Here is a 26,620-nt window from a genome sequence, read left to right on the forward strand (position 1 = left end):
ATATTCTAGGTGACAGACCGACCAGTGCACAGAGATCAGCTTGTGAGAGGCTTCTAGGGAGTTAGATGCCATGGCTGCTGTTGGAAGAGATGCATACATACTAACTTCTCTCCCTTACCTTCTTGGTCCCACGTGTGAGGAAACCTTTATAGATACAGTATAAATGTAATGGTACCACTGTAGTCCTATTTCTGTAAATTGCTGTGATATTTTATGCAAGAGGACCATATTTTGCAACACCAAGTTGAGGCCACTGGCATGTATTGTGCTGTAGAATTAATATTCATTATCTAATGCTCATGGTCATAGCCATGATAAATAAAGGCCTCTCTTTTACAACAGAATCCTTAGACTCTAAGGAACTTACGAAAATAGATTTGAGCCATCTAATGACCTTGAATGATATTCCTATAAATTAAGGGTAGACACATGTTCTTGAAAACAAGCCACTATGTTCAACTTCAGTTGTTCTGAGAGATTATCGGCACAGTTATTTAACACCATTATGTCAAGAAAAATGCAATGTGAATTATTAATTGTTATTGGAAAGGTGACATACTGACATAATAACAGGTTTTGTGTATTGTTGGCACACTTGTAATAATATATCTTGTTCTTTGGTAATATCATTGAAGGGGGTTCATGAAATGACAGGATATAATTTAGCACTGGAACTTCTCATAATTTTGTTTTATTCTTAGAAAAATGTCCAGAAAATATCTGGCATGGTGCATTACTGAATGTAACTGAAATGAAAATAAATGTCATGGGCATCTCTGGAATGAGTTATTGTGTATGTATTCACTACATTTGCAAGTCCTTCCTTAAAGCCAATGTTCAAGCAACTCTTCTATTCTCACAGTACGTATGCCACTGTGGGAGATGATGCCATGTCAGTGAGTTCTGAAGCGAAGACTAACAGGTGTATTTCTTGCATAGAAACTTTGACATTTTAGAGTGCAATAGAGAACAGAATTTAAACTAATTCACTAATTAATTAACAAATCAAGAAATACTCTAGGAAGCTGAAAAAGATGACAAACTTCTATATTTTCCAAGACAGAGCCCTGCAGCTCATTGGCCTGGGCTTGTGGAGCAAGCCATTCAGCCACCAAAAGTTCTCTTCCTTTCTATTTGTTAACTTGCTGATCTCTTTTCCCAAGAATCTTTATAGCTCAAGACAACAATTTAAAACTCTTTTATTGATGAATATTAATTTGATAGCCAGACCACTGTGAGATGTGAGATGAAGTGCAGTTCTTCATGTTAAAACTGAAGTGTAATTACTTAGATATTTATTGGTAACTGAAACATGATGGGCTTGGCTTGGATTAGGTTATTTTGTTAAATTTCCTCCTATTCAGGCTAAGAATAAGAGTATTTATATCAGCCTCTTTTGACCCAGGGTTCTCCAGAGATTTTGGGCCACAGCTCCCATTGCCTTGACTCATGACCCATTAAGGACACTGTAGTACAAAATACTTGAAGCATGGGAGTTGTAGTCAAAAACATCTGAAGGCACCAGCTTGAAGAAGGATGATCTATACTGAAAAATGAGTGATGGAGATGTTTAAACTGGGTGACGAAGTCCTGTGCTACTTCAGTCTTAGACAACTGGTGTCAGCCTACATTCAAATTACAAAGTGTTGATGTTCCTCCGTGAATATGGTATTGAGCTAGAGTACAGGAGCTGGGAGTTCAACTCTTCATTGGCTCTTGGGAGAAGAGCCAGCCTGTGTAGCCTTGGGCAAGCTGCACAGCCCCAGGGTGCCCCCAGAATAAAGGACTACTAACCATTCCTAAGTACTTTATACCTAGGAAACCCTGGCAAGGCCCACCATAAATTGCAATTGACTTGTCAGAACATAATAATAATTATTATAGTGTTGTGCACATGCCATTAGTCTCCCCATAATGGTGACATAATAAATATGGACCCATGGTGTATCCCCTGTTACTTACAGCCAATTATCATGTACAAGTATCTCCAGTTATACAAGACCACAAATATCCTGGTTTATTATATTATGGACTATATTCTGAAGTATTATGCCAAACATTATGGGTACAACAGAATCGTTTCTGAATGTACATAACAGTTGGCTGATTCCACTACTGCTGCTTCTTCTAGTAAAGGACATAAAAGTAAAGGAGACATACAGTATATGACAGATAAAGTGGCTGCTGTTTTTATGTAACAGTTTGCTAAAGATGACTGCAACTTTCCTCACATGTCCCCATGTGTTTATGAAGGTGTTTTCTCATTGTACTGACTGAGAGACAACAACTGTGCACGTGCTCACCATGTGGAAACCCCCAGAACCTGCCTGGGATGGTATAACAAAGTTGAACATTTAGGACTGGAATGGTCTTTAAAATGGAGATAACATTCTACTTCTGATGTTAGTCTCTGTCAATACGAAAACTATAGTGTGAAATAGATTCATTGGCATAACTCCCACTGGTTTGAATATTCTACATATGACTGCTTATTCTTCTCAGAATATGAATTCTTCATCTGCTCTGTATGGAACTCCCCCTTCATGTGGTAAATGATTTCCATCTGCAGAGCCAAAAGGCTAAATGAACACTGTCACAGTAGCTTAGTGCCTTAAGTTAAGCTGCTGCATGCTTTCACGTTGCTAGAGTCAGTTTACAAGTCATGTACCACAGGAGCATAATTTTAAAAATTCAGTAATTAACAATCCTGCTATGAATAAAAATACAGGCAGGTGCACCACAGTGTCTCTATACAGCCATCTAATAATAAGAAGAGTAGTGCTTTTAATCATATGAATATGTAAATAAATCCACTCTCTCCACAAGGTTTACAAAACACATGATTCCTGAACTGTAAACATGAAAACTCTCATAATACTTTTATTTATTGCAGTGATAAACAGGTGTAGAAATAGGCCATAGGTGTAGAAAAACAGAGTTCATTTCATGAATGGAAGAACCATAAAGGCATTGAAAGCGCCTATCGAAATTATTTATTCATGGGTCATAAAATGGCAAAATCCAATTCTCATTTTGTGCCAGTGCAACATAAATGGCAGACACCCCCATTTTTTTCTCTCTGACTTGGACCCCTTGGAAGTCGAAATCGACCCCTGGGGGTCCATAGAGACCACTTTGGGAATCTATGCTTTAAAGGCTTTGACAAGATGGGTCCCAGAAATTCATGGGTTTTTCATTATTCCATAATTTTATGTTGGGTTCCCCTCACCCCCAACAAACTGGTATCCATGGTGGCCTGGGGCTTCTGGGAGTTGTACATCTTAGATAAACTGAATGAGAGCACAAGAGAGAGAGAGAGAGAGATTAGGACAAGAGAAAGAAGAGGGTGTGGTGTGCAAAGAAGAAAGGGAACGAATGGGACGAATGAGAATTTAACTGAGGTAGAGCTGGGTCTGTTCCTTGTGGGTAAATAATGTGACTGAGTTTGTACTTCTAGGTCTGCGGACTCCATATTCTCGGTGGGTTCTGCTTGCTTGCTCGCTTGCTTAAAAAGCCTGTACCTTTGACAAATAATGTTTGTCATTTGCTGAACTTGAAAGCAAGCAATGGGGATTGAACACCTGATGCCTTGTTGCTATAGAGATTCAACTGTGTCTGTATAAATTGCTGGACAAATATATTAAGGTATTTTGTGAGTAGAAAAAAAAATACCCCCAAACCACCTAACCAGGAGTCAGATATAGTCCTTGCAAAGATGATCACCTTGGTGGAGAGAGAGAGAGTGCAAGCGAGACAGCGAGAAACATTCAATGATGGAATGAGAGCATCAGTGTTAATTTCAGTAAGAGAGATGGACACATGACCCTTATATTATCTGTGCTTGGGACGCAGCCATAATACAAATGAAAATAGCTGTCAGCACCTTTCTTAGATGAGCAAGGCAGTTTGAACAGGAATGTAGTCCCTGGAAACCCAAATTAGCAAATGATCTTTGGAGCTTTTCATTATCGTCTGTCAAGGCCTTGGAAAAAGACCTTCAGTGCAGAGTGCTGCTGTGTATGTTGTTGCAGCTCCATGCTTAATTACTGCCTAAGCACTCTGAAAAGACCTGACCTGAACCCTTTCTGTTTATGCCATGCTGCATTCCATATATGAGCTTGAGAGGGTTTCCATTCAAACCCAGTGGCATTTTATTGGTATAGGACCTAAGCAAAAAGTGCACATTAGGAACCCTAGGACACTCATTGTATGTAGAAGGGCTTTTCAAAGATTGGATGGAAATGAGGCATATCTAATCAGGAAGCTTTCCACGGCACCTGTTTCAATCTTTCAATAATCATTGTCAGCAGAATGCCTTTTGCTTAAAAGAATTTTCTTCTTCTTTTTTTTTTTTTGAAGGGACAGCAACCACCACCTCCATTATGCCTGTTCCGAGAGCTGCATGCCCTTCCAGCACGATGCTGCCTTACTGTCATATAGACAAAGATCAAGGCTTTTAGACGGTGGAGACTACTTTCTCTTTTTACTGTAGCGGACCCTGAATATTTATGGTACTCACTCAAGCTACTTTATTTAATGGTCAATTATTCCCTAAAATTCTTCAGCAACTTGGTAAGAATAGGAATTATGTGCTGCCAAATCAATTCCAACTTGCAGCACATCCTTCCAGAGTTTTTAGGTATATAGAAGTGGTTTACTATTTGTGCAGCTTGCCCAAGGCTTCACAGGCTGGCTCTTGTTCTAGGAGACACAATGGGGAATCAAACTCCCAACCTCTGATTATGCAGCCAGGTACTCAACTCATAAAATACTTCCTTCCAGCTCTCTGAGCTATCCAGCGAAGGAGTAGTCAAACAACCCCTTAGAACAGTGGTCCCCAACCTTGGGCCTCCTGATGTTCTTGGACTTCAACTCCCAAAAATCTTGGCCAGCAGAGGTGGTGGTGAAGACTTCTGGGAGTTGTAGTTCAAGAACATCTGGAGGCCTAAGGTTGGGGACCACTGCCTTAGAAAACTTACTATAAATTCTATGTTGTAAATCAGCTCCTTAAATAAACCGATAACCAAGTATTTGCCTATATTCTTCATTGCTTTCAGGAGTATAGGCAAATATATTATTAGCAGTAATAACTGTTTTACGAGAGACAGCATTCTGAAACTTGATTCAGTCTTGCAAAATAAGGTGATATCCTAACATGGGGACAAGATCACCAGTCATTTCAATCACGTGAAGATTTGTTTGAAAATCTTCTTTTATTAAGTTTGTCACTTCAGCAACAATGCAATACCTCAGAACTGGTGGGGGTCACTTTCTGTGCAGAGTTTTCACATTTTTCGAACAAATAATCAAAAAGTTGCATTCATGTTTCCATGCAGGGACTGCACCACTTCATTTTGTCCATTTTAGTCTGTCCTCCTTCTCTTCTGATTAGTCCTCTCCAACCAATGAAGAGGAAAAAATATAGCTTCAGCATGTATATAGGGACATGCATCCTGCAACAAATATTCTCTATTATCAGCCTCTGCAGACATGCTATAATATAATGATAATAATAATGGTGTGTCATCGAATCAATTCTGACTTATGGCAACCCTTTTCAGGGTTTTCTAGTCAGCAAGCACCCAAAAGTGGTTTATCCTGAGGGCATCCTGGGTTTATGCAGCTTTCCCAAGGTGACCTTGGCTGGCTCATCTGGGATGCACAGTGGGGAACTGAATTCCCAACCTCTGGTTCCACAGCCAGAGACCAAACTCACTGAGCTATCCGGCCAGCTTTTTCTGCTCTTAAAACACAACCATAAAGGAAGCAGAGGGCAATGCAGTGTTCTTCCTCTGGTAGTGCAATATGTCAGGACTAGAGATGGGGGTATTCGTATTCATTTATGAATATCCCCGCACAGGTGGCAATAACAAGAGTCCAGCCCCATGAAGGACTTTGAATTGAGTTTGAGGAAGGAGAGTGATGGAGTGAGGAGGGGGGGGAGGGAGAGATGAGCATGCTCTTCACCTGTGACTGAGCAGTATAATTTCCATATCAAGCATGAATGCCAGGTAACTTGTCTAGAGAGATATTCATTCATTTAATTTCCAGGCACTGCATATTGGCCGAAACCTTTTCTGGATGGCCACATAGCCATGATGTGAATTACAATGCATGCTAAACAGCCAGGGATTGTTGCTCAGGTGAACAGAAGCCACTGGAGCTGGATGACTCATTTCAGGTGCAATTTACAGAATGGAAGCAAACAACTCGTCTTAACGGAAGAGATGTTAATGGCAGGCTACCTGAATGCCTATCGATGAACGCCGACTCTTAAGGAACTCCTCAGCTTTTGTCACAAGGATCGCCTTGTCGCTGGTTCGGACTGAGGTGCTCTGGCTCTCCGACATGTGGCGCTGTGCAGCTGCGGTTTCCATGGCGAGGTTCATGGCCTTATTACTATCCAAACTGTCTGTAGAGTTATACATCCCTCGACCATCCTGAGGCCACGGGGAAATCCTCTGAGTCCTGCTATCATGATAGGCATCCTGGGTTGATTCTGTGCTGCTCTGTGCTGTAACTGAGATTAGTGGCTTAGAGGTGGTGCGAGGGGGTACAGGCGGCGGCGTTTTCTTGTAACTTGTATAAGTTACAGCTACAAAGGAAATCCAGAAAAAAAAGACAGAGGAGAGAAAACACTATTAGTGGACATTGCTGCCATTTATAGGAGTCAAAAAAATATGGTCAAAGAGAGATTATCCTGCTTAAAAACTGGACGTAGTAATGAAACATACTCATCCGTAGACCTCACACAGTCAGCATAAATTCAGTCTCATACAAAGCATGGGTAGCCATAGCAACAGGTTCATTTCATTTCAAACAAGAAACAGTGGATCTTCATCCTGATGAAAAGGGAACTGGCAGCCACAGTGAAGATCGGACAGGAGACAGTAGATAACTTATCTCTGTTGGGTTTAGATGTAGAGGGAGGGTCAGAAAACACAGACCTGAGCACATGTGCTTGTGGATAACTAGTCCCTTGGGTTTCACGCAGCATGAAAACCCCAACCGTGCTTTGGATCATCTTCCCCTCCAAAGGTGACATAGATTCTGCATCGCCTAATGAATTAAGGATAGACTATAACAATATCATAACAAAGCTGCCTTTGCAAGACCTGGAGCATAATAGAACAGAATTTATGCAACTTTCCCCGCTATGGAAGGAATTAAGGAGGTAGGGAAGAAAGGACAGGAAAGAAAACATAATGTTCAAAATACCTCATTATGATATTTTGGGAGGGGGTAATGATTAAAGGCAGAACATGGTGCTTCCAATCTGCTTGTCTTCATGCAGTCTGAAACGGTTTGTCCCACAGATAGGAAGATGGCTTTCTGCCATCCCAATTTTAATCCCTCTGTTTTGGTGCCCACACAAGGACTTCAGATATGACAGGGAAAACACAGCAAAGCCTTTGAGGACAGTTAGCAGAGGAGAAAAAAACACCTTGTACACTGTTGATGATGACCCATCTTCTCCAGTACAAGGGCCCTGTGAGACAGGCATAATAAGAAAGAGTGGCACAGAAGAGTGTTTAAACATTGCCCTTTCCGCCTCTTTCCCCAGGTTGCTCTTACTTCCCTCCACACTGGGTTCCCTCTGCTTCCAGCTATCTCCTACGAAGCCCTATTGCAAAAGGAGAAGGGGCTATTAAGAATTCCTTATACATAGTTGCAGGAGGGAACAGGACCACAAGAAGCAGCACAGAAAGTTCTTAAAAGAAACATCTGTTGCCTCGGCCTTTCATAGCTGACTGTTTTGCTCCCAATTTCTTCACCCTATTGGCAGAACAATTCTACACTGCTAAGTGAAGCACAGTAAGTTAGAGTAACTATTAGCAATACTGTACATTTGTTTTGGGAACAAGTACTTTTAGTTGTATTTAGGCGGAAAGCAAAAAATTGCTGGCCGAAACCAATGACCCAAGACATTTTGCTGCCTAAGCAGGAAAGCAAATGGTGTCCTGCAGTCAATATGCATGCTATCCAAGGCCTGTCAAATTATGGCACCTGAGGCAGAAAATCCCAGAAGTGGCTCTTCTTTTCCTGTCAGCCCAGTAGAAAACCTACACTAATAAGTGAGATCACTGAATTTGCCATCTTTTAGTGACATCCAATATCAGCTGTCCAAACCTTAATGGTAGGTCATGAATCCTGTATGCTCATACATGTCTCTAAGTGAATAATAATTTACAGCAGGCAGAATGAAGCAGCTCAGGTACCAGCCATAAAAGACAGAAACGACACCCATCTTTGGGTATACAAAATGACAACATTTTACTGCTCTACAAAGCCAGTATATTCCCTGTTACAAGGAATAAATGACAAAGGAAGGATCTTCACTTCCTACTTTCTGCAGTTGCAGTATGATTACTAACTCACGAGATCCCATAACCACGGGCATAGCAAGATCTCCCCTGCTCAGCCTAGCATTGAGACTGCATGCCTATAGCTTCAGGGTCAGGAAAACTCTCAACACTCCCTCAACTGCTACAACCCTCCCTCCCCCCCTCCCCCGTCTGCAGGCAAGCCTTGGGGTGTGTGTGCTATTCCCACACCATTTCACCTGCACACAAAGAAGCCCTGCAGGAAGGAAACGCGGCAGCCTAAAAACAAAATGGGCCAAACTTACAAGTGATGGGCAGCTGACAGGGGTGGATGGTTTTGCAATATGAGTTTAAAGCACATTTTTAGCTGACAGCAGAATCGATCACCAACCAGTAGTCTCAGTATTGCACTTTTTTTTTTAAAGGACAGAAGAATACAGAGGTAAATAATGCACGAAGCATGTGCAACCTGGCAATTTTTATTTGGAAGAAAAAACAGTCATGAGGCATTAATCTGAAACGTATTCCTAATCGAGAGTATGTGATTACTTCCAACCTAAAATCCCCCCTTCGGGCTGCTATGTAACCCCACAGCTTCTGTTTATTGCAAAATATACCTTTATGAGCAAGCAAATCAAAGGAACCTTGGGCAGAAAACTCCTGTAGGTTCTTGATCCAGATCGAGACCTAGTGTTTCCCTCCCTCCCCTTGCAATTTAAACACACTTTAAGAAATGCATTTGTCTGAATGCATAGTTGGCCTTGATCTTCTCACCAGAGTGACAATATTATTATGAAAGCACACATGATTTTTTTTAAAAAGGTGAGTAGAAAAAGCTATTAATAACCCTTTAATATATATATATGATGCAATTTAAAAATTATATATATATATATATATATATATATGAATGATTCTTTAAGTACATGGAAACACATGAGGGAACATCCTACCACATTGTCTGAGCTTGGTCCTAAATCATCTTGTGTCTCCCCAGATCCAAAGGCAGACTATTTATGACAGAAGTATAAAATAATAAATACCAATCTACAGTACTGTACATTTTTGAAACATGGGTGAGCATACAGGTAAACAACAAATTGAGACAAATACACTTCTGAAAAAGTTTGTAAAAGTAAACTGTTCACTTCTGTTTTGAAAAAAGTCATTGTGGGTCTTCAGTCTGGAATTTATTCCTGGTGTGGAGCAAGTGACAATCTGAACGGTAAAGAAGCAGAATTCTAGTGCTAGAAGGCAGAAGACATTTTTAGCCCTAGGACACAGAACAAGGAAGGAAGGAAGGAAATATTGAGGAGATAATGGCTCATCAAGCAAGACTCCCTAACAAGATGCCCAACTTCCAAGTGGCTAATCCATCTACCAGTTTTTCCTGTTCCATCCTAGTTAAAATAGATTTTCCGAAAAGGGATTGCCTCACTGTGGCCAATGGCAAGATACTACTATTAATGAGAATCAACAGGAAAGGAATTCACAAAGGAATCAGTGCTTCCATCAAAAACCCCAGAGGCAGAAGTACCTTTTGTGCATTGGAAGATACAAGGTATGAGATGTGCATTGATTTCCTTCTTTTTTTTAATAATCAGTCATATTATAATCAGTTGACTATTCTTGCTTTCATCTTGTGCTTAAATTAGTTGCATCATTAATGTTTTTGAACAGGTATCTTTATTTATTAGAATATGTATATGATAAATATTATTTTTAAATTGCATCATATATTCTAAAAAAAACCCTATGCCATTGATTGCCAGTTATATACACTGAATTACGACAGCAGACTAACTGATTTACTATGTTATACATTGTATACAGGGATGGATATGGTCCCATGGGATCTAAGTTTGATTGGTTTTTTACTGAAATTTCAGTATCCAGCAGTTGGAGTTTGCTAAAAAAAAAAATACGTATCTTGAAGCCCTATTCATATGTCAGAAACAAAGGAACAGTTAACAGGGTTAACAATTTAGTCAACTGTTCTGTAATAAATCATCATAGAAACAATTTGTTTACACAGGGTCGCACAAATCAGTGCACAACAGGTAATGGCTATGGTGATTCTTCAACTTGAGGCACTGTCTCCAAAATTGAGGCTTGTGTTATAGTTATAGGTGTAACTAGTGGTATTTTGGCCCCTGTTTCTTAAATGGATGCGAGCAATAGCCTTAGAGAATTAAAATTCAGTTTCCTCAGATGAGGAACGTCTATGTGGTATGCAGTGGAGAAGGCAGCCATTGTAAAGGACCACCATCTTGATGCTAGAAAGACTCTCCCATCACTTCTAGGCCTTCTGTATTACCTGTTGATTTACCATCTGTTCACCTATAAGGCTCAATTAAAGGTAACAGGTACACATTTGTTTGTTTCAGTTCCTCTGCACCAAGGAACCACATTCACATCATGACTTACTGCTGGAAGAATGTTTGCAGGTTTGCAGTTGCCTAAGAATGTAAGCCTGGTACAGATTTACTCAGAAGAAAATTATATTTGTTTTCCTCCTATATACATTTACAGGTATTTCTTGCACATGTAATCTATCCTCTCTCCAAATGTTTTATTTACTTTTCTGTAAACGTGTTTATCTTTCAGTAAAATACTCATCCCTGGAGACATTTTGTGTGGAGGAATGGAGGTTGCCATTAGAAGATATTTAAACTACAATTCCATACCTGTATGCCTCAGAGTAAACTCAACTGGTTATAGGGAGCTTACTTCTGAATAGAGCCACACAGGATTCCGGAATCAGACTTTTTAAACTATAGAAATGGGATCCGTTACATCAACTACTGCATTAGGCAGCCCCACATATTGTTATTCTATTCTTTTGTGCTGTGTTATTTGTACTTCATTGAAAGAAAAGGCATATCACTGATGTGGAGAGTTCAAGTCAGTTTTTACAAATTTTCTCTTTAGCACTTCAAAAGAATTTTTTTAGCGGGGGAGGTTTTGTGAAATCTCAAGCTAAAATATTTGGTTAGAGTCAAGCTTTCCCTTCCACTGGTTTGTGTCTTGCCCTTTCATTTTAGGGGCAGATTTTGTCTCTCCTCCTGCCCCGCATCATGAATTAGAACTTGTCCCCCACCCCCGGGGAATTAATTTGAATTACATGTTAGAATTCAGATTTTGAAGCAGAACTTCAGTAAGTACCAGATGAAGGAATGTTAAAGAGGAGCTCCTGAATGTGTACAGATTCCTACCTATTGTGGCAAAGAAGAACTACAGTAAATCCTGGCGAGACTATCTGTTCATGCTCTTGTATTCTGTATTATTAGATAGGCATCATGACTCCCTCCCAGGTTTATGAATTACTCATAATTAATTAGGGCTGCAATGCTATATCCTGGGAATAACTCCCTTTGAACTCTATGAACTTCTGAGTAGAGATAGAAAGGATCCACTCTAAATGACTTTAATCTTCACTTTATCCAAAATGAGACAATTTAACACTTGATAGAACACCCGCACATTTAAGTGTATCTAGATTATGTGCACAGCATGCTATGGCTGTATATCCTCAAAAAGAAGAAAGGCAATATATCTTGAGAAAAGACATCAACATCTTCTAAATACTACCTGCACAGGGTATGGAATTAAACCTCCAAAATTAGGAGGAATTATTGTATATAGAAATGGGAGAACACCAAACCACCCTGAACATAAGGCAGACATTATTGCATGGGAAGGAATAGCTGATGGGTTCCGACTTCTTGGGATCTGGTCTCCCCAATAAGGGCTGCGTCCACAGATAACGCCTTCAATGAATCCACCCAATTCAGTGACAAATTCTGAGCCACTTGTCTCACTCACCCAAAGATTTCGTACATACCAAAATGAGGCCCAGGGCTAGAACATATGTGACTTCCACCTCTGGCCGCCTCTCTGGAAGACAAATTGCTTAGTGGGGAGAGGGGCTCAAGTCTGCCTGCAACCTTTGTTTCTCAAACTCTTCCACCTTCAGCAGAGGAATTTTGTGGGTGGAGACCCAGTGAAACCGTACTGGGGGAATTTTGCAACCATCAGTGCTATCTCTCAGTCTTTCTTCATTGTTTGAAGGTTGGTTCCAACTTAACTTGGAACCGGTTGAATCCATTTTATTTCTAACACTTACTACATAATTTAAATTAAACAACATTTAAACTAAGTTACTCTCCCACTAAGAAACAAAGAAAAAACTGAGACTGCAGCTGTGGTCACATGAGCCAAATGTTGCCTTCCTATCCCCCATTGAGTTCATATCATACACTTGCAGTCACATGATGCACAGCCATTAACAAATAATTTACCCGGAGGGCATGCTAACTGAAGATAATTTCTCGCTCAGCCAGAGGTTTTTCCTGTTGTTGTTGTTGCAGATCTTTTAAAAAATGTTGCATTGCTGCATGTGTGAACAATCTTATCACAACTTTTTTGAACTAGTGTTATTGTGTATGCCCTTTTAAAATGTTTTTCAATTTTTTAATTTTTTCTGTGGAATTGGTATCTATGCATCAGTGTCAATGCGTTGGTTAACTTCTGACAATTGGTTTCAACAAGAAGCTCTAGGCATTTATTGAATTGGAAGGTAATGCTGCAGTATTTAAAAAGCACGTTGGGATGCACATTTTGGAATATATGCCATGTGACCACAAAACACAACAGGAACATGATTAAACGTCATGTTACAATAGGAGGACATTTCGCTGGTGTGATCATGGTCTGCGATTACGTAGTCAAATACTGCCTGATTTGCTCTGTTTATAAAACGGGGAAATTCAAAGTATTTTTAATCACGTGATGTAAAGGCTGATTTGAATCAGTCTAGCCCTTTTTGATTTCAAAGTGACTCCCCCCCTTCTGCTGCTGGGGGGCATCTATTGTTTCTAGCCAGAAAGATTCAAACATGGCTAATTATGATACATTATTGTAAAGATGGAGGGTATGTCTGTAGGTGGTGTTTCAGTGATGTATGATTGCTATGGATGTTGGGTGCCATCTCACCTCTCCCTGACCACCCCTCCTCACCCCTTTGGTGGATGGGATGGGGTGGATGAGGCACAGAGACCTGCAGCCAGGGGAGGGGGAAATCTCATCCAGGCCCTTCTAGACACCACAGATCAATGGCCAGGGTGTTGAACAGGATTCCCCCCACTTTCTAAATTCGGCCATGCAGGAGGGACCACTGTAGAACAGTATCTCCAAGATCCATCCCAGAAAGGCATTCCTAAAGGATACCATGATCAATGGTATCAAAGCCACTGAGAGGTCCAGCAGAATCAACAGGGACACACTCCCCCTGTCCAGTTCCCAGCAGAGGTCATCCATCAAGGTGACCCAAATTGTCTCTGTTCCTTTACCAGGTCTGAAGCCAGACTGAAATGGATCGAAACAATCTGCTTCATCCAGGAACCTTTGGAGCTGAGATGCCACAACATGCTCCAAGACCTTGCCCAAAAATAGAATACTGGAGACTGGAGTGCTTTTTTAAACAATGTTCTTACTACTGCCTCCTTAAGACATACTGGTACATTACCTAGTTGCAAGGAAGCATTCACCACTCCTCTAGCCCACATAAGCCAGGAACGGCAAGCGTTCAGCACACATGAAGTAGCTTTCACCTTTTCCAAAGAGCCTGTTCATTAGGCCGCACCAACTGAAACATATTCATTATAATGGGACAAGCAGGGGCCAAATGTACAACAACAGGACCTGTGCCAACTACAGAATCTAAATCAGAGCAGCCCCAAGCGGCTTTCTTTGTAAAGTGCCATGCAAAATTGCCCATTAAGTGGTCTGTATTCAAGATTGAGAACTACTGCTGTGTGTTCCAATGACATTGTTGCACATGCCATTTTAGGAGGGGTCCAAGTTCAGAAAAGTGAGAACCACTCAACCCATCTCAGGCTTTCTGAATCGCAAAAGGGATCCTCGCCTTCCCAAGTTACCCTTCTATTAATCTCAAAGGGGACTTCATTATACTCACTGCATTCCCTTTCACCATCACTCCATCCTGGCTTCCCAGAGTCAGCCAACCCAACTCCAGCTAAAATCCTGCAGGGCTACAGCCACTGTCCATGTTGTGCTGTCACATTATCAATCTTGCTATTGTAGCAGCTACCAGAAGACCCATTTGCCATGGTGGTAGGCACCATGACTTCTGTGACACATGCTGTGTGAGGTATAAAGATTTTGCATTGTTACTGGAAGCCATCTTGAAACATTGGCACATGAAGCCATGAATCTGTTCATTCACTACTGACCTTCACTTCCCACCCAAACCGGGCAAAATGGTGATTCCTTTTGAAGCACGTATATGTTTGCATGGAACACAATTCCCATTTTAGTTTCACCAAAAAAATTTTCTTCAGAAAGAAATTCATCATGTAATCTATTAGATTCACCCCTCCAAATAATTTGCTACATGTATATAACATCCCTCCCCCAAGTAACTTGACATGTTACCTGTTCCAGTAATTACTGCTTTTCAGTTGCCTTTCGGGGAAAACTTCAGGACAGATAGGAGAATGGAGAAATAGTCACATAAACTGTGAATAATTCCACTCAAATTGCCCCTAAAATATCTCAAAATGCCTTTTAAAAATAACTTTAAGAAAACGTTATTTATTATTCCCACCTGCAGTACCACACTGAACATGCTTGGCAAAATGTGAAGTGCTTATATACACTCTATGTACTTTCAGATATGTTCATACTTGTGTTAGTTATAAGCTATAACAATGCTCAGAATTACAAAATATGTCAATCCATATCAGCTGCAATGTACACAGATGCAAAAATCCCCACAATAAATTGGAAAATGGCTTTCTCAAAGTTCCATGGCAGAATTTAACAAATGACCTCATATATACTGTATAAATTTTGCAATTTGTTGGCTAGTTGGCTTAGAAATATGTTTATGAAAGGTTGAATACAAAGGTACATGACTAAATCTGACATGATGTTTGCATGTGTCAAGGAACCTCTTCTCTTCTGCCTCCTTCCTGCATCTCCAAGAGTCATCCAAACATTAGCTTGTGAGGGTACCCCACAACTTTCTGGAGCAGACATTTGGGATGCTCAAGGGGCTGCATGGAGAAGGAGAAACCAGCCCCCTGCAAATCATTTTTTACTGTTATGTGAGACATCCAGTGGTGAATACAGCCAAGAATTATATCTAAACTTAGAATGGTTCCATTGACACCAGTGGGATTTCAATCATTAGTAACACGAGTGCCATTAATACTGATCAATCTACCCTAGATATGACCAAGTTGAAATCCAACCCAGATTATTCAGAAGAATGTGTCTGTGCAATTGTCTTTGACTGTAGAGAAAAGGAGGTAAAACCACCACCACTTCCTCTACTTCAGCTTCAATAATATCAACACGGTGGTGCCAGAGTAAAAGTCTTTGACCCATATTCCCAAAATGCTGAGCCTCAGAGTTTGGCACCTGAGCATTATTTACCAGAAGTAATAACAGAAATTTTGAGAATCAGTCTGCCCCTTTCCTTTGCAACCCTTAGTTTACAGTTCAAACAATCTGGAAAAGTGCTGCCCATACCTGTGTCACCCCTGTGAAAGCCGAAATTGAGAGGAACATCTTAAAAGGAAGTTTCACCAGCACCATCACTGTATGAATTAATGCCATCAAAAGAAAAGCTGGGGTGTAGCAAAGAAAACAGAAAAACGCAGAAGCCCCTGCATGAATCCCAGCTTTGAATTTGCACACATCTCACCCTCCGTTAGAGAGGAATAAAGAAAAGGTTTTGATAGCTAATTAGTAGCAAAGGAATGGAACAAGGACAGAGATCAATCTCATTGCCCTTTGCCCCTACATCATCCTACAATTTGTAAATACTGCTTCGGGACAGCATTGGAAGTGGATTTGTTTGCATTCTGCTACAAGAACGGTTCCCAGGAGTTTTCCTAGATCTTGCACAACAGGTCATGTCAATTAACAAGGAATAGAATAATTTATTCCCTCTGCTCAATCTTGGGTTGAAGTGGCCCCAAGAGCATTACATTGTCCTTCCGAAACTTGTGTTACACATGTATCGTCCTCTTAACTGGGAATTATAATGTGTCCTTCCTTAGGCTTAGCTGAACACATCAGAATACTCACAGATGGCAAGGAAAAGCTCTGTGGCCGCAGTTTTAATGAAAGTGTTCACCAAGCAGAGGTCACATTCATGAAATCCTCAAAAGGCAGGCAGTGTGCTAATCCCTCCATAAAGTCCCTCTTATTTGAAAGCCGTAATCACCCTTTTCGCAAATCAATATAAACACTAGCCTAAGAGAAAAATATGTAGGCCGACAGAGATAAAATTTCACTTGAATTTCACTTACCACCTATTTCTGAAAAGGTATGGGAACATATTGCATTTACTGTATAACAAGGCTCATTCATCAAAGGCTCAGCCGTGCCTTGCCTTCAAAGCACAGCAGCCTTACAGCAAGGACAGTATCGGGTAAGTCTTCTTTGTGAGACAGTCAGAGCAATTTGTGTTTCAAACCAAGAGAATTTTCCATTCACCCAAATGAAGCTGCAGCCATCAAGAGTTTCCAATTAAATCTTCATTTTTCTCAGCAATCGTTTAAGTGAAAGGTGAGACCAACCCTTTGGAGTAGTTAATAGTGGTATCGTGAGTCTTATGAGTGGCTTCTCTTGAGTTCAAAGAATCTACATTTCTTAGATCATATCAATCTGCACAAGAAACACGGGAATGGAAAGACCAAGTCATGCCTCAGCGAAGACGGAACTTAAATAGCTGGTACCATCACTTAATTGAATTTATAATTCAATGTACTCGAGGAGGGGGGAAATGGGAACTTTTCAGGCATTTTTGAACACATTTGAGGTAAATAGGATTTACCTCACTGGTTTATAAATGTTTCATGCTCAGTACGAATATGGAACTCTCTCCGTTCTGATTTATGGTTCTACTTTAGAAAGCAAATTCAATTTTGAGTTATGACAGTTTGGGCTGTAAATATTTCATTTTCTAATTACATAATGGCCCCATTTAAGAATCTCGTCTGACATCCTGTCTCATTTTCGGAATTATACTTTCGTGGTCTACAGAGACTTTAAAAAAGCACTGAAATCATTTTCCTTCATAATCTGATACTGATGTGGAAAAGGAGAGCATGAAGAATACACAGGGAAGGACAGGAAGACTATGAATTTTATTTTTAGATTTTATAAAGATATTGTTCATTTTATAAAGGAAGGGTAAATGTTATGGTAAAAGACCGCAACACAATAACATAGAGATACCTTGATTCTCAACACATTTAATTCCTGCTGATTTAAACAAAATATAATAGCCAGGAATGCAAGTGTTAGTCCCAACTAGAGCAGAGCCCTTAATTTAATAAGACTTTGGTAAATCAACACTTAAATAAATTCCACCAGTTCAACAGGATTCTTGGAATTGTTTGTTTGCTTGTTTCATTTCTAGGCTATCTGCCCCCCAGCGTAGCTCATAGTGATTAAAGCAACTTTACTAAAAACATAACAAATTACAGTACACAATTAATGTAGTCATAAGAAGAGAATTTAAGAGGTTATCAAAGTATTTTAAAACTTTAAAAACACTTAAAAAGAGCACATGCTCAGCATCCGGGGAGGGGGGGAAATGAATGACTGGATTCAACCTTTCACATGGATGGATGGGCCAGCCCTACCACTGGATAGAATGATAGCATGTCTGAAACATTGCACATACTATAGAGCAGTGGTTATTAACCTTGGGTTACTCAGGTGTTCATGGACTGCAACTCCCAGAAGCTTTCACCACCAGCTGTGCTGGCTGGCGTTTCTGGAAGTTGCAGTTCAAAAACACCTGAGTAACCCAAGGTTAAGAACCACTGCTATAGAGCATGGCTAGCTCTACCATTAAACATCAGTTACCAGGGTAACTGGCATCCGTTTTGTGGCCTTTCCTCCCAAACTGCTCCCATTCCTCCACTGCTAGTAGTGTTTTCTGTAGGCTGCTGCTCTCGGCTGCCTGCTGTCTTACCTCTTGACTTTCTCCCAATGCATAACTGAGAGGGCTTTGAGGAATGTCCCCTTCCTGGGCAAGGAGACCATGACCCCCTGACCAGGCAGGGAGGGTATCTAATACAAAACTTACAAACCTGCCCTTTAGCCAGGTTCCTTCTGACTTAAGGGAAGAGGGATTTTCACATCACTAGTTAAGATGACTTTTCTTCAAGTTTAAAAGCAGATGGCTAAAAGGGCCACGGTAAGTCAGAATTGACTTGACAGCACATGATGATGATGATGATGATGATGATGATGATTAGAATGGGTCACCCTGCTATTCAAGGAGATACAGGATAGCTGGTCATTTAATGGAGAGAAGGTATTTGATGAATGGCCTTGTGATCGATGCCTTATCTCTGAAATGCCATTCCTTGCCAATGAATTACAGATTATTTTTTTAAAAATAATTATATAATTAGGGATTAATGAAGAAGTAGACATAGCTGTTAAAAAGACTATTCAAGTCACTCAGTGATAGATAATAAGGTCAAACTAGAATTGTGATGATTGGGAAGTAATGATTCTTGTTTGTTTAAATCAAAACAGAAATCGAATTATCTTCTCTATATCTTACCCACTTTGCTCTCTCTTAGTTTGTGAGTCCTTTAACGCCATACCCACATTCATTCATGTTTGTCTGCCTAAATGATTTTGATGAAGGGATTACAAAACTACATCAATATTTAAACTTACAGCATAATAAACTATCCAGAATATGTAAAAAGAAATCAATATATCTAACTGTCCATAGCTTATTTTCACTGTAGCCTTTGGGTTTCCTGGGTGCAGATTTGTCCAGAGCAGTGATTTAACATCAGAATTTCCCCCAAAGTTAGGATTACTCAGTTTAATAAAATAGATAGTAATAATGTGCAGCCTTCTACTTTAGTACTTACATTTTAAAAATTATCTGGATGGAATGATTTTTGCTGTCCCTAGACAGATCACTGCCCACGCACACCTCTTTCAATTTTATTGTTTCGTTTTTTAAAAAGTGTGCCGCTTTAAAATTTTCCAGTATTTGTTATAAATTGAAAGGGCCTACAGCAAAACTGTAACGATCAATTCTGGCACCCAGGCCAAGCAGCACAAAATGTGACCTCAAATCAACTTTGTAATTCATGAGATGAAAATAATGCAAGAAATAATGGGAGCACTGAATTCCTTGCCAGCATCACCCCTCCTCCACAGGGGACCACTAACACTGTCAGAGGTACAGAAGGAAAACAATATGTGCATGAACACACCGCCACACCCCCACATAGAAATAACGTTTCATGTGCCATCTATAAGCCATTGTCCAGCCGAGAGGTCTGGTCTGTTGAGCCCTGGGCAGATCTTGCCTTTGACAAGGAAGGCCCTTTCTACCCCAAATGCAGGGAACCATATCTATAGATGCATGCTTCCTGCTTCTCCATATCTGGTCCAGAGGATTTACCAATTTGGCAGGGAAGGGCTAGTCTACTAAACATTGGGGTACACCAGCCCCAGCTGGATGCAGTCCCTGCCACCTCAGGTGGGAGGGAACCTGGTCTACTGAACTCTGGATGCACCTTTCTTCCAACAGGGAAGCCAGGTCTGTCCACATTCTAGCTGGACCAACTGTCCACCTAGACATCATGGCCTCCTTGCCAAAGGCCTGATCTGCAAAGCCTCTGATAGTTCTGCCTTCCACTGCCTCAGCAAAACCTGACAAAGCAATCATCTGTCTTCTGTGCTCCTGTCAACTAAATTTTTATTTTGGAGGCATTCTCTGCCTAGTCTTTGTCTGTAGCAGTATACCAGGTCACCAGCCCATGGTTGTGTCCCTGATGTTGGTACCCTGGGGCAAAGGCTCTGTGGTCCCACCGTAGTTCAGCCACTGACCTATATATAGGGTCTTTATAGATGGCGACTCTACACATGGACATCACCAGATGGGCAATACCGAAATCAGATTGATTATATTCTCCGCAGCCAAAGATGGGGAAACTCTATACCAGTGGTTCTTAACCTTTGTTACTCAGATGCTTTTGAACTGCAACTCCCAGAAACCCCACTCAGCACAGCTTGTGGTGAAGGCTTCTGGGAGTTGCAGTCCAAAACTCCTGAGTAAACCAAGGTTAAGAACCAGTGCTCTATACAATCAGCAAAAGCAAGACCTGGAGCTGACTGCGGCACTGATCATCAGCTTCTTATAGCAAAACTCAAGCTTAAATTAAAGAAACTAGGAAAAATCACTGAGCTAGTCAGGTATAATCTAAACCAAATCCCTTATGAATACACAGTGGAAGTGAAGAACAGATTAAGTAACTGGATTTGGTGGACAGAACGCCTGAAGAACTATGGATGGAGGCTCGTAACATTGTACAGGAGGCAGCAACAAAAACCAAAGAAAAGGAAATGCAAGAAAGCAAAATGGCTGTCCAACAAGGCCTTACAAAGAGCAGAGAAGAGAAGGGAAACAAAATGAAAGGGAGACAGATAAAGTTATAGAAAATTGAATGCAGGCTTCCAAAGAATAGCAATGAGAGACAAGAGGGCCTTCTTAAATGACCAGTGCAAAGAAATAGAAGAAAAGAATAGAAAAGGAAAAACCAGAGATCTGTTCAAGAAAATTGGAGATGTTAAAGGAATATTTTATGTAAGATGGACATGATAAAGAACAAAAATTGTAGGGACCTCACAGAAGGAGAAGACATCAAGAAGAGGTGGCAAGAATATACAGAGAAATTATACCAGAAAGATTTGGATGCCCCGGACAATCCAGACAGTGTAGCCGGACAACCCAGACAGTGTGGTTACTGACCTTGAGCCAGACATCCTGGAGAGTGAAGTCAAGTGGGCCTTAGAAAGCCTGGCTAACAACAAGGCCAGTGGAGGTGATGGCATTCCAGTGGAACTATTTAAAATCTTAAAAGACAATGCTGTTAAGGTGTTACACTCAATATGCCAGCAAGTTTGGAAAACTCAGCAGTGGCCAGAGGATTGGAATAGATCAGTCTACATCCCAATCCCAAAGAGGTCAATGCCAAAGAATGCTCCAACTACAATACAATTGCACTCATTTCACACGCTAGCAAGGTCATGCTTAAAATCTTCCAAGGCAGGCTTCAGCAGTATGTGGACTGAGAACTCCCAGAAGTATTAGCTGGATTTCAAAGGGCCAGAGGAACTCGAGACCAAATTGCTAACATGTGCTGGATTATGGAGAGAGCCAGAGAATTCCATCTACTTCTGCTTCATTGACTACGCAAAAGCCTTTGACTGTATTGACCACAGCAAACTATGTCAAGTTTTTAAATAAAAGGGAGTGCCTCACCACCTTATCTATCTCCTGAGAAACCTATACATGGGACAGGAAGCAACAGTTAGAACTGGATATGGAACAACTGAGTGGTTCAAAATTGGGAAAGGAGTACAGCAATGCTGTATATTGTCTCCCTGATTATTTAATTTAATATGCAGAATACATCATGAAAAAGCCTGGACTGGATGAATCCCAAGCCAGAATCAAGATTGCCAGAAGAAGTATCAACATACTCAGATATGCAGATAATACCACTCTGATGGCAGAAAATGAGGAGGAATTAAAGAACTTAGTGAGGGTGAAAAAGGAGAGCGTAAAAAACGGTCTGAAGCTCAACATCAAAAAAACTAAGATCATGGCCACTGGTCCCATCACCTCCTGGGAAATTGAAGGGGAAGATATGGAGGCAGTGACAGATTTTATTTTCTTGGGCTCCATGATCACTGCAGATGGAGACAGCAGCTACGAAATTAAAAGACGCCTGCTTCTTGGGAGGAAAGCGATGACAAACCTTGACAGCATCTTAAAAAGCAGAGACATCACCTTGCCAACAAAAGTCCGAATAGTCAAAACTATGGTTTTTCCTGTAGTGATGTATGGAAGTGAGAGCTGGACCATAAAGAAAGCAGACCGCTAAAGAATTGATGCTTTTGAATTATGGTGCTGGAGGAGACTCTTGAGAGTCCCCTGGACTGCAAAGAGATCAAACCTATCTGTTCTAAAGGAAATCAACCCTGCGTGCTCACTGGAAGGACAGATCCTGAAGCTGAGGCTCCAGTACTTTGGCCATCTCATGAGAAGAGAAGACTCCCTTGAAAAGACCCTGATGCTGGGAAAGTGTGAGGGCAAGAGGAAAAGGGGACGACAGAGGATGAGATGGTTGGACAGTGTCACTGAAGCAACCAACATGAATTTGACCCAACCCCGGGAGGCAGTGGAAAACAGGAGAGCCTGGCGTGTTCTAGTCCATGGGGTCACGAAGAGTTGGACACGGCTTAATGACTAAACAACAACAAAAGATTGCTTGACTCTGGCAGAGTGAAGTTGCTTGCCCTGACTTTCTTCACATTATCCTTGGGTATCTTCATGTGTATTATCCTGTTAACTGGAATACCAGTTTTGTTATTTGCACCCAGTATCCTTTCTAGAAGCTGAAGCTGGAGTATACTAATATTGCCTTTTATTTCTGTTGCCTGACTAATATTTTATAATTATTGGAAAACACAAAATATTCTTGCAAACTGTATGCCAACATGATTATTTTTCTGCAAGTTAAATAATGATGATCAAAATTATCAGAGAGAGAGAGAGAGTCTAAGGAAATTGTTTAAGTGAGCATCAGATTACAAATTTTTAATATTTCCACCTTTTAAAATGGTTTTTCCTCCAGGTGGGAAAATCTTTTAAAGCTAGCTGGTCTTTGAGAAATCAGATGTGCGAACAAAGCCACGTTTATCTCCTGATGACAAATTACAAAATGAAAACAAGCTAGTTTGCAGACTGAGGCAAACTGACGGAAGGGGGTTGTCCAAAGTCATTTACCTCTTGAGGTAAGGGAGAGAGGGAGAATGTAAGTACCATGCTGACCATCAAAGAAAACCCAAAACTCAAATTCCCAACCAGGCCATCTATTTAAAAGACACAAAAATGTGTGCAACTCTTCAAGGTCACTGCCCCTACAGCCTGTGTGATGGTACTAAAAAACAGCAAGGAAAGTGGGAAGGGAACCCTGCTTCTAATTATATATTAACAACACCATCTGGTTTTCTTTCCATATAAAAGCAGAATTGCACGTTAAGAATCAAGTACTGTACTTCTCTTTCACTGAAAGGTTTTAGGTGGAAATCAAATTTTCCGTATAATCTAAGTGCAGGTTACTGTGGGCAAAGAGGAAGTATAGCTCATCCAGCTGCCGGTCCAGGGTGTAGCCTCTGTCTAAGCCCCATCCTCTGCATCTGTGTTCTCCTTCCATCTCAGCTGTTTCCTGCAACCCATGGGGACGTCTTAAGATAAGCAAGCTGCAGAGGACGCAGGGGGAGCTGATGAAGCAGGAAAAGCTGAGTCTTGCTCTGCATTGCAAGCTCATTGTGTTTTCAAGCTGTGAGCTGAGAAATTTGAAGCCTTCATCCTAAATCTATTACAGTATTTTAATATTCATAGGCAGATCGTGCTGTACGGTTGCATGCTATGTACACAAGTTCTGCTAATATGGCACTGTGGAGCCCTTTTCCTCTGGGGAAAAAAATTCCTACTAACATTCTGGGATCTGGAGAGAGGCCGAGTGGAAGAAGAAGACAGGTGCAGGGAAAGGAGGGTTAGACAAGTTCGCTTTGGCCCAACCCACTTTTGACTGCGGTCCTCCCCCTTTTGTCTTTGTCCACACTTATTGCTGCTGTGCAGGACCCAAAGATTATGTGGGGCAGGCCAAGCAAACAAAAAAGCCTTTGCTTTGTACAAGGTACCGCACAGGCTATTCCTTTGCAAAAGCTGCAAATCAAACATGACTCCAAGGTCATCCATTTGAACACTTGTATTATAGCTGGAAGAATGTGGCCAGTGTGGAAATCAAGGGATGCCTGATGGATGGCACACAAAAGATGCTATTCCTGTGCTGTTAATTAGCAATAAATTACAGTGTTGCACACAGTTAGCATCCTGGAGACAGCTAAGTATCGACAGAAACTTCATTGTTTCCTCGCTCCCCTCTCTAGACAACCCCTATTTTCACCTGATAAGAAACAGAATTTAGTGTTCTGTGCACTACTAAAAGCTGGCACAATGTCAGAATCTATAAACATTGTGCCACATTTGCTCGCTATACTTTCTTTAGAGGATGAAGTGTCAAACAATTCCTCGGTTTCTGGCAGTGCTAATTAAGCAGATTCACACTGTGAATCACAATAATGGAGACTCTGGTATATATTAATTGTATTAATTTTCTGCATTTGTAGGAATATGTACCTACAGGGATCACTATGATGTCTGCAGTTTTAAAAGGGTCTAAGAGATTACCTTGTGAGTGTCTCTTTCTCTCTGTGTAGGAATTTCTTTAATACAGATATTTCATACAGATTTTTTAGTGTCAACAGTATTTTTTTTCAGTATAGACCACTGAAATTGATCGGCGGTCCTTGTTTTGCAACACTAGAGTGCTAATGAAAATGATTCCCCATAGCCATGCAATGCAAAATCTTAATGCTGATATTCCCCACTTTTGCCATAGTTCTCAAAAATGCAAATATTGGTATTTGACACAAATATGCAAAAAGGCAGATTTGGTCATCTGATATGTAATGATATTTGATTTTCGTTATTGATATGCCACTGTTGACATTCGACAGCCGATGCTACAGTTGTATGTGCCCTAGCATCAAAATTCAGATTTTGAATTTGGGTTCAGAATTACAACCTTTTGGATTCAGAATTCAAAATGTTAAAAAATAGCAAAATTTGCAGATATCCAGAACTCTGTTACAGTCAATATGAATTTTATATAGTCATTATTTCCCCCTTAAAAAATTACAAATAGGCAAAACATTTTTAAAGGATTTCCCTGTGTCCTCTGACATTTTCTCAGTGATTGTGCCAAACAAAGAGAGTAGCCACCAACAGCCAGCAGTCCCTAGGTTTTAGCAACTGTCTGTAACAAGCCTCCTGATTGAACCCTGGACAGTGGAAATGCCAGCAGGGTATGCCAGCAGCATTGGCGAAGCAGAAGACAGGTCACACACTGAGGAGTGGGCAAACACCCTGGGCAGATACTGGTAGGCATACTGGAGCAGCAGATAGCCTGTGGTGGATGGGTACTGTGCCAACAGCAGGGGGAACAACACAGTTAGAATCATAGAATAATGAAGCTGGAAGGGAACTATAAGGCCATCCAGTCCAGCCCCCTGCTCAATGCAGGAATCCAGGTCAAAGCAGATCTGACAGAGGGTTGTCCAATTTTCTCTTGAATGCCCCGTTTTGGAACACTCACCACCTCTCAATGGAATTGATTCCATTGCTGTACTGCTCTAACAGGACGTTTTTCCTGATATTCAACCGAAATTTGGCTTCCTGTAACTTGAGCCCATTGTTGTGTGTCTTGTACTTGGGAATGACTGACAGCAGATCCTGCCCCTCCTCTGTATGATAGCCTTTCAAGTATTTAAAAAGTGTTATCATATCTCCCTTCAGTCTCCTCTTCTCAAGGCTAAACATGCTCAGTTCTTTAGGACTTGGTTTCCAACCCCCTGATCATCCTCGCTGCCCTCCTCTGAACTTGTTCCAATTTGTTGGCATCTTTTTTGAATTGCAGTATCCAGAACTGGACACAGTACTCAAGATGAGGCCTAACCAGTGCTGAACAGAGAAGAACTAGTATGTTGCAAGATTTGGAGACTATACTTCTGTTAATGCATCATAAAATAACATTTGCCTTTTGTGCAGCCATACTGTTGGCTTGTAATCTATGACAATTCCAATATCCTTCTTGCTCATAGTATTGATGAGCCAGGTATTCCCTATCTTGTAACTCTGCAATCGGTTTCTTTTTCCTAGGTGCAGTACTTTGCACTTATCCTTATTGGATTTCATTCTGCTGTTCTCAGCCCAGTCCTCCAGCCTATCCAGATCATTTTGAATTTTGTTTCTCTCTTCCAGGGTATTAGCTATGCCACCCTGTTTTGTGTCATTCGCAGATCTGACAAGCATTCCCTGCACTCCCTCATCCAAATCATTAACAAAAATGTTGAAGAGCCCTGGGCCCAGGACCGAGACCTGGGGTACCTCACTTGTTACCTGCTCCCAGTTTGAGAAGGAGCCATTAATCATCACTCTCTGTGTACAATTCTGTAGCCCCTGATCTATCCAGCCCACACCTAGTTAGCCTGCCAATCAGAAAATCATGGGATACTTTGTCAAAAACTTTGCTGAAGTCGAGATATACTATGTCTGTATTCCCTCTATTTATCAGGGAGGT

The 26,620-nt window shown here is 40.9% G+C and overlaps 1 protein-coding gene across 9 annotated transcripts in view; it reads right to left on the bottom strand.

Moving 5' to 3' along the window:
• The window catches only part of DLGAP2 (DLG associated protein 2), a 522,791-nt gene that overhangs the window by 40,692 nt on the left and 455,479 nt on the right, over positions 1-26,620 (bottom strand). For all 9 annotated transcript variants that reach the window (XR_013542815.1, XM_078388888.1, XM_078388867.1 and 6 more), the window contains one exon: positions 6,246-6,595. Coding sequence is in view for 8 of the 9 variants with exons in the window: in XM_078388888.1 (XP_078245014.1) it covers positions 6,246-6,595 (350 nt within the window). In the remaining variant the exon portion in view is untranslated. The remainder of the gene's footprint in view (positions 1-6,245; positions 6,596-26,620) is intronic.

This window comes from Pogona vitticeps, chromosome 1 (assembly GCF_051106095.1).
Source record: "Pogona vitticeps strain Pit_001003342236 chromosome 1, PviZW2.1, whole genome shotgun sequence".
In the NCBI taxonomy this organism is placed as follows: Eukaryota; Metazoa; Chordata; class Lepidosauria; order Squamata; family Agamidae; genus Pogona; species Pogona vitticeps.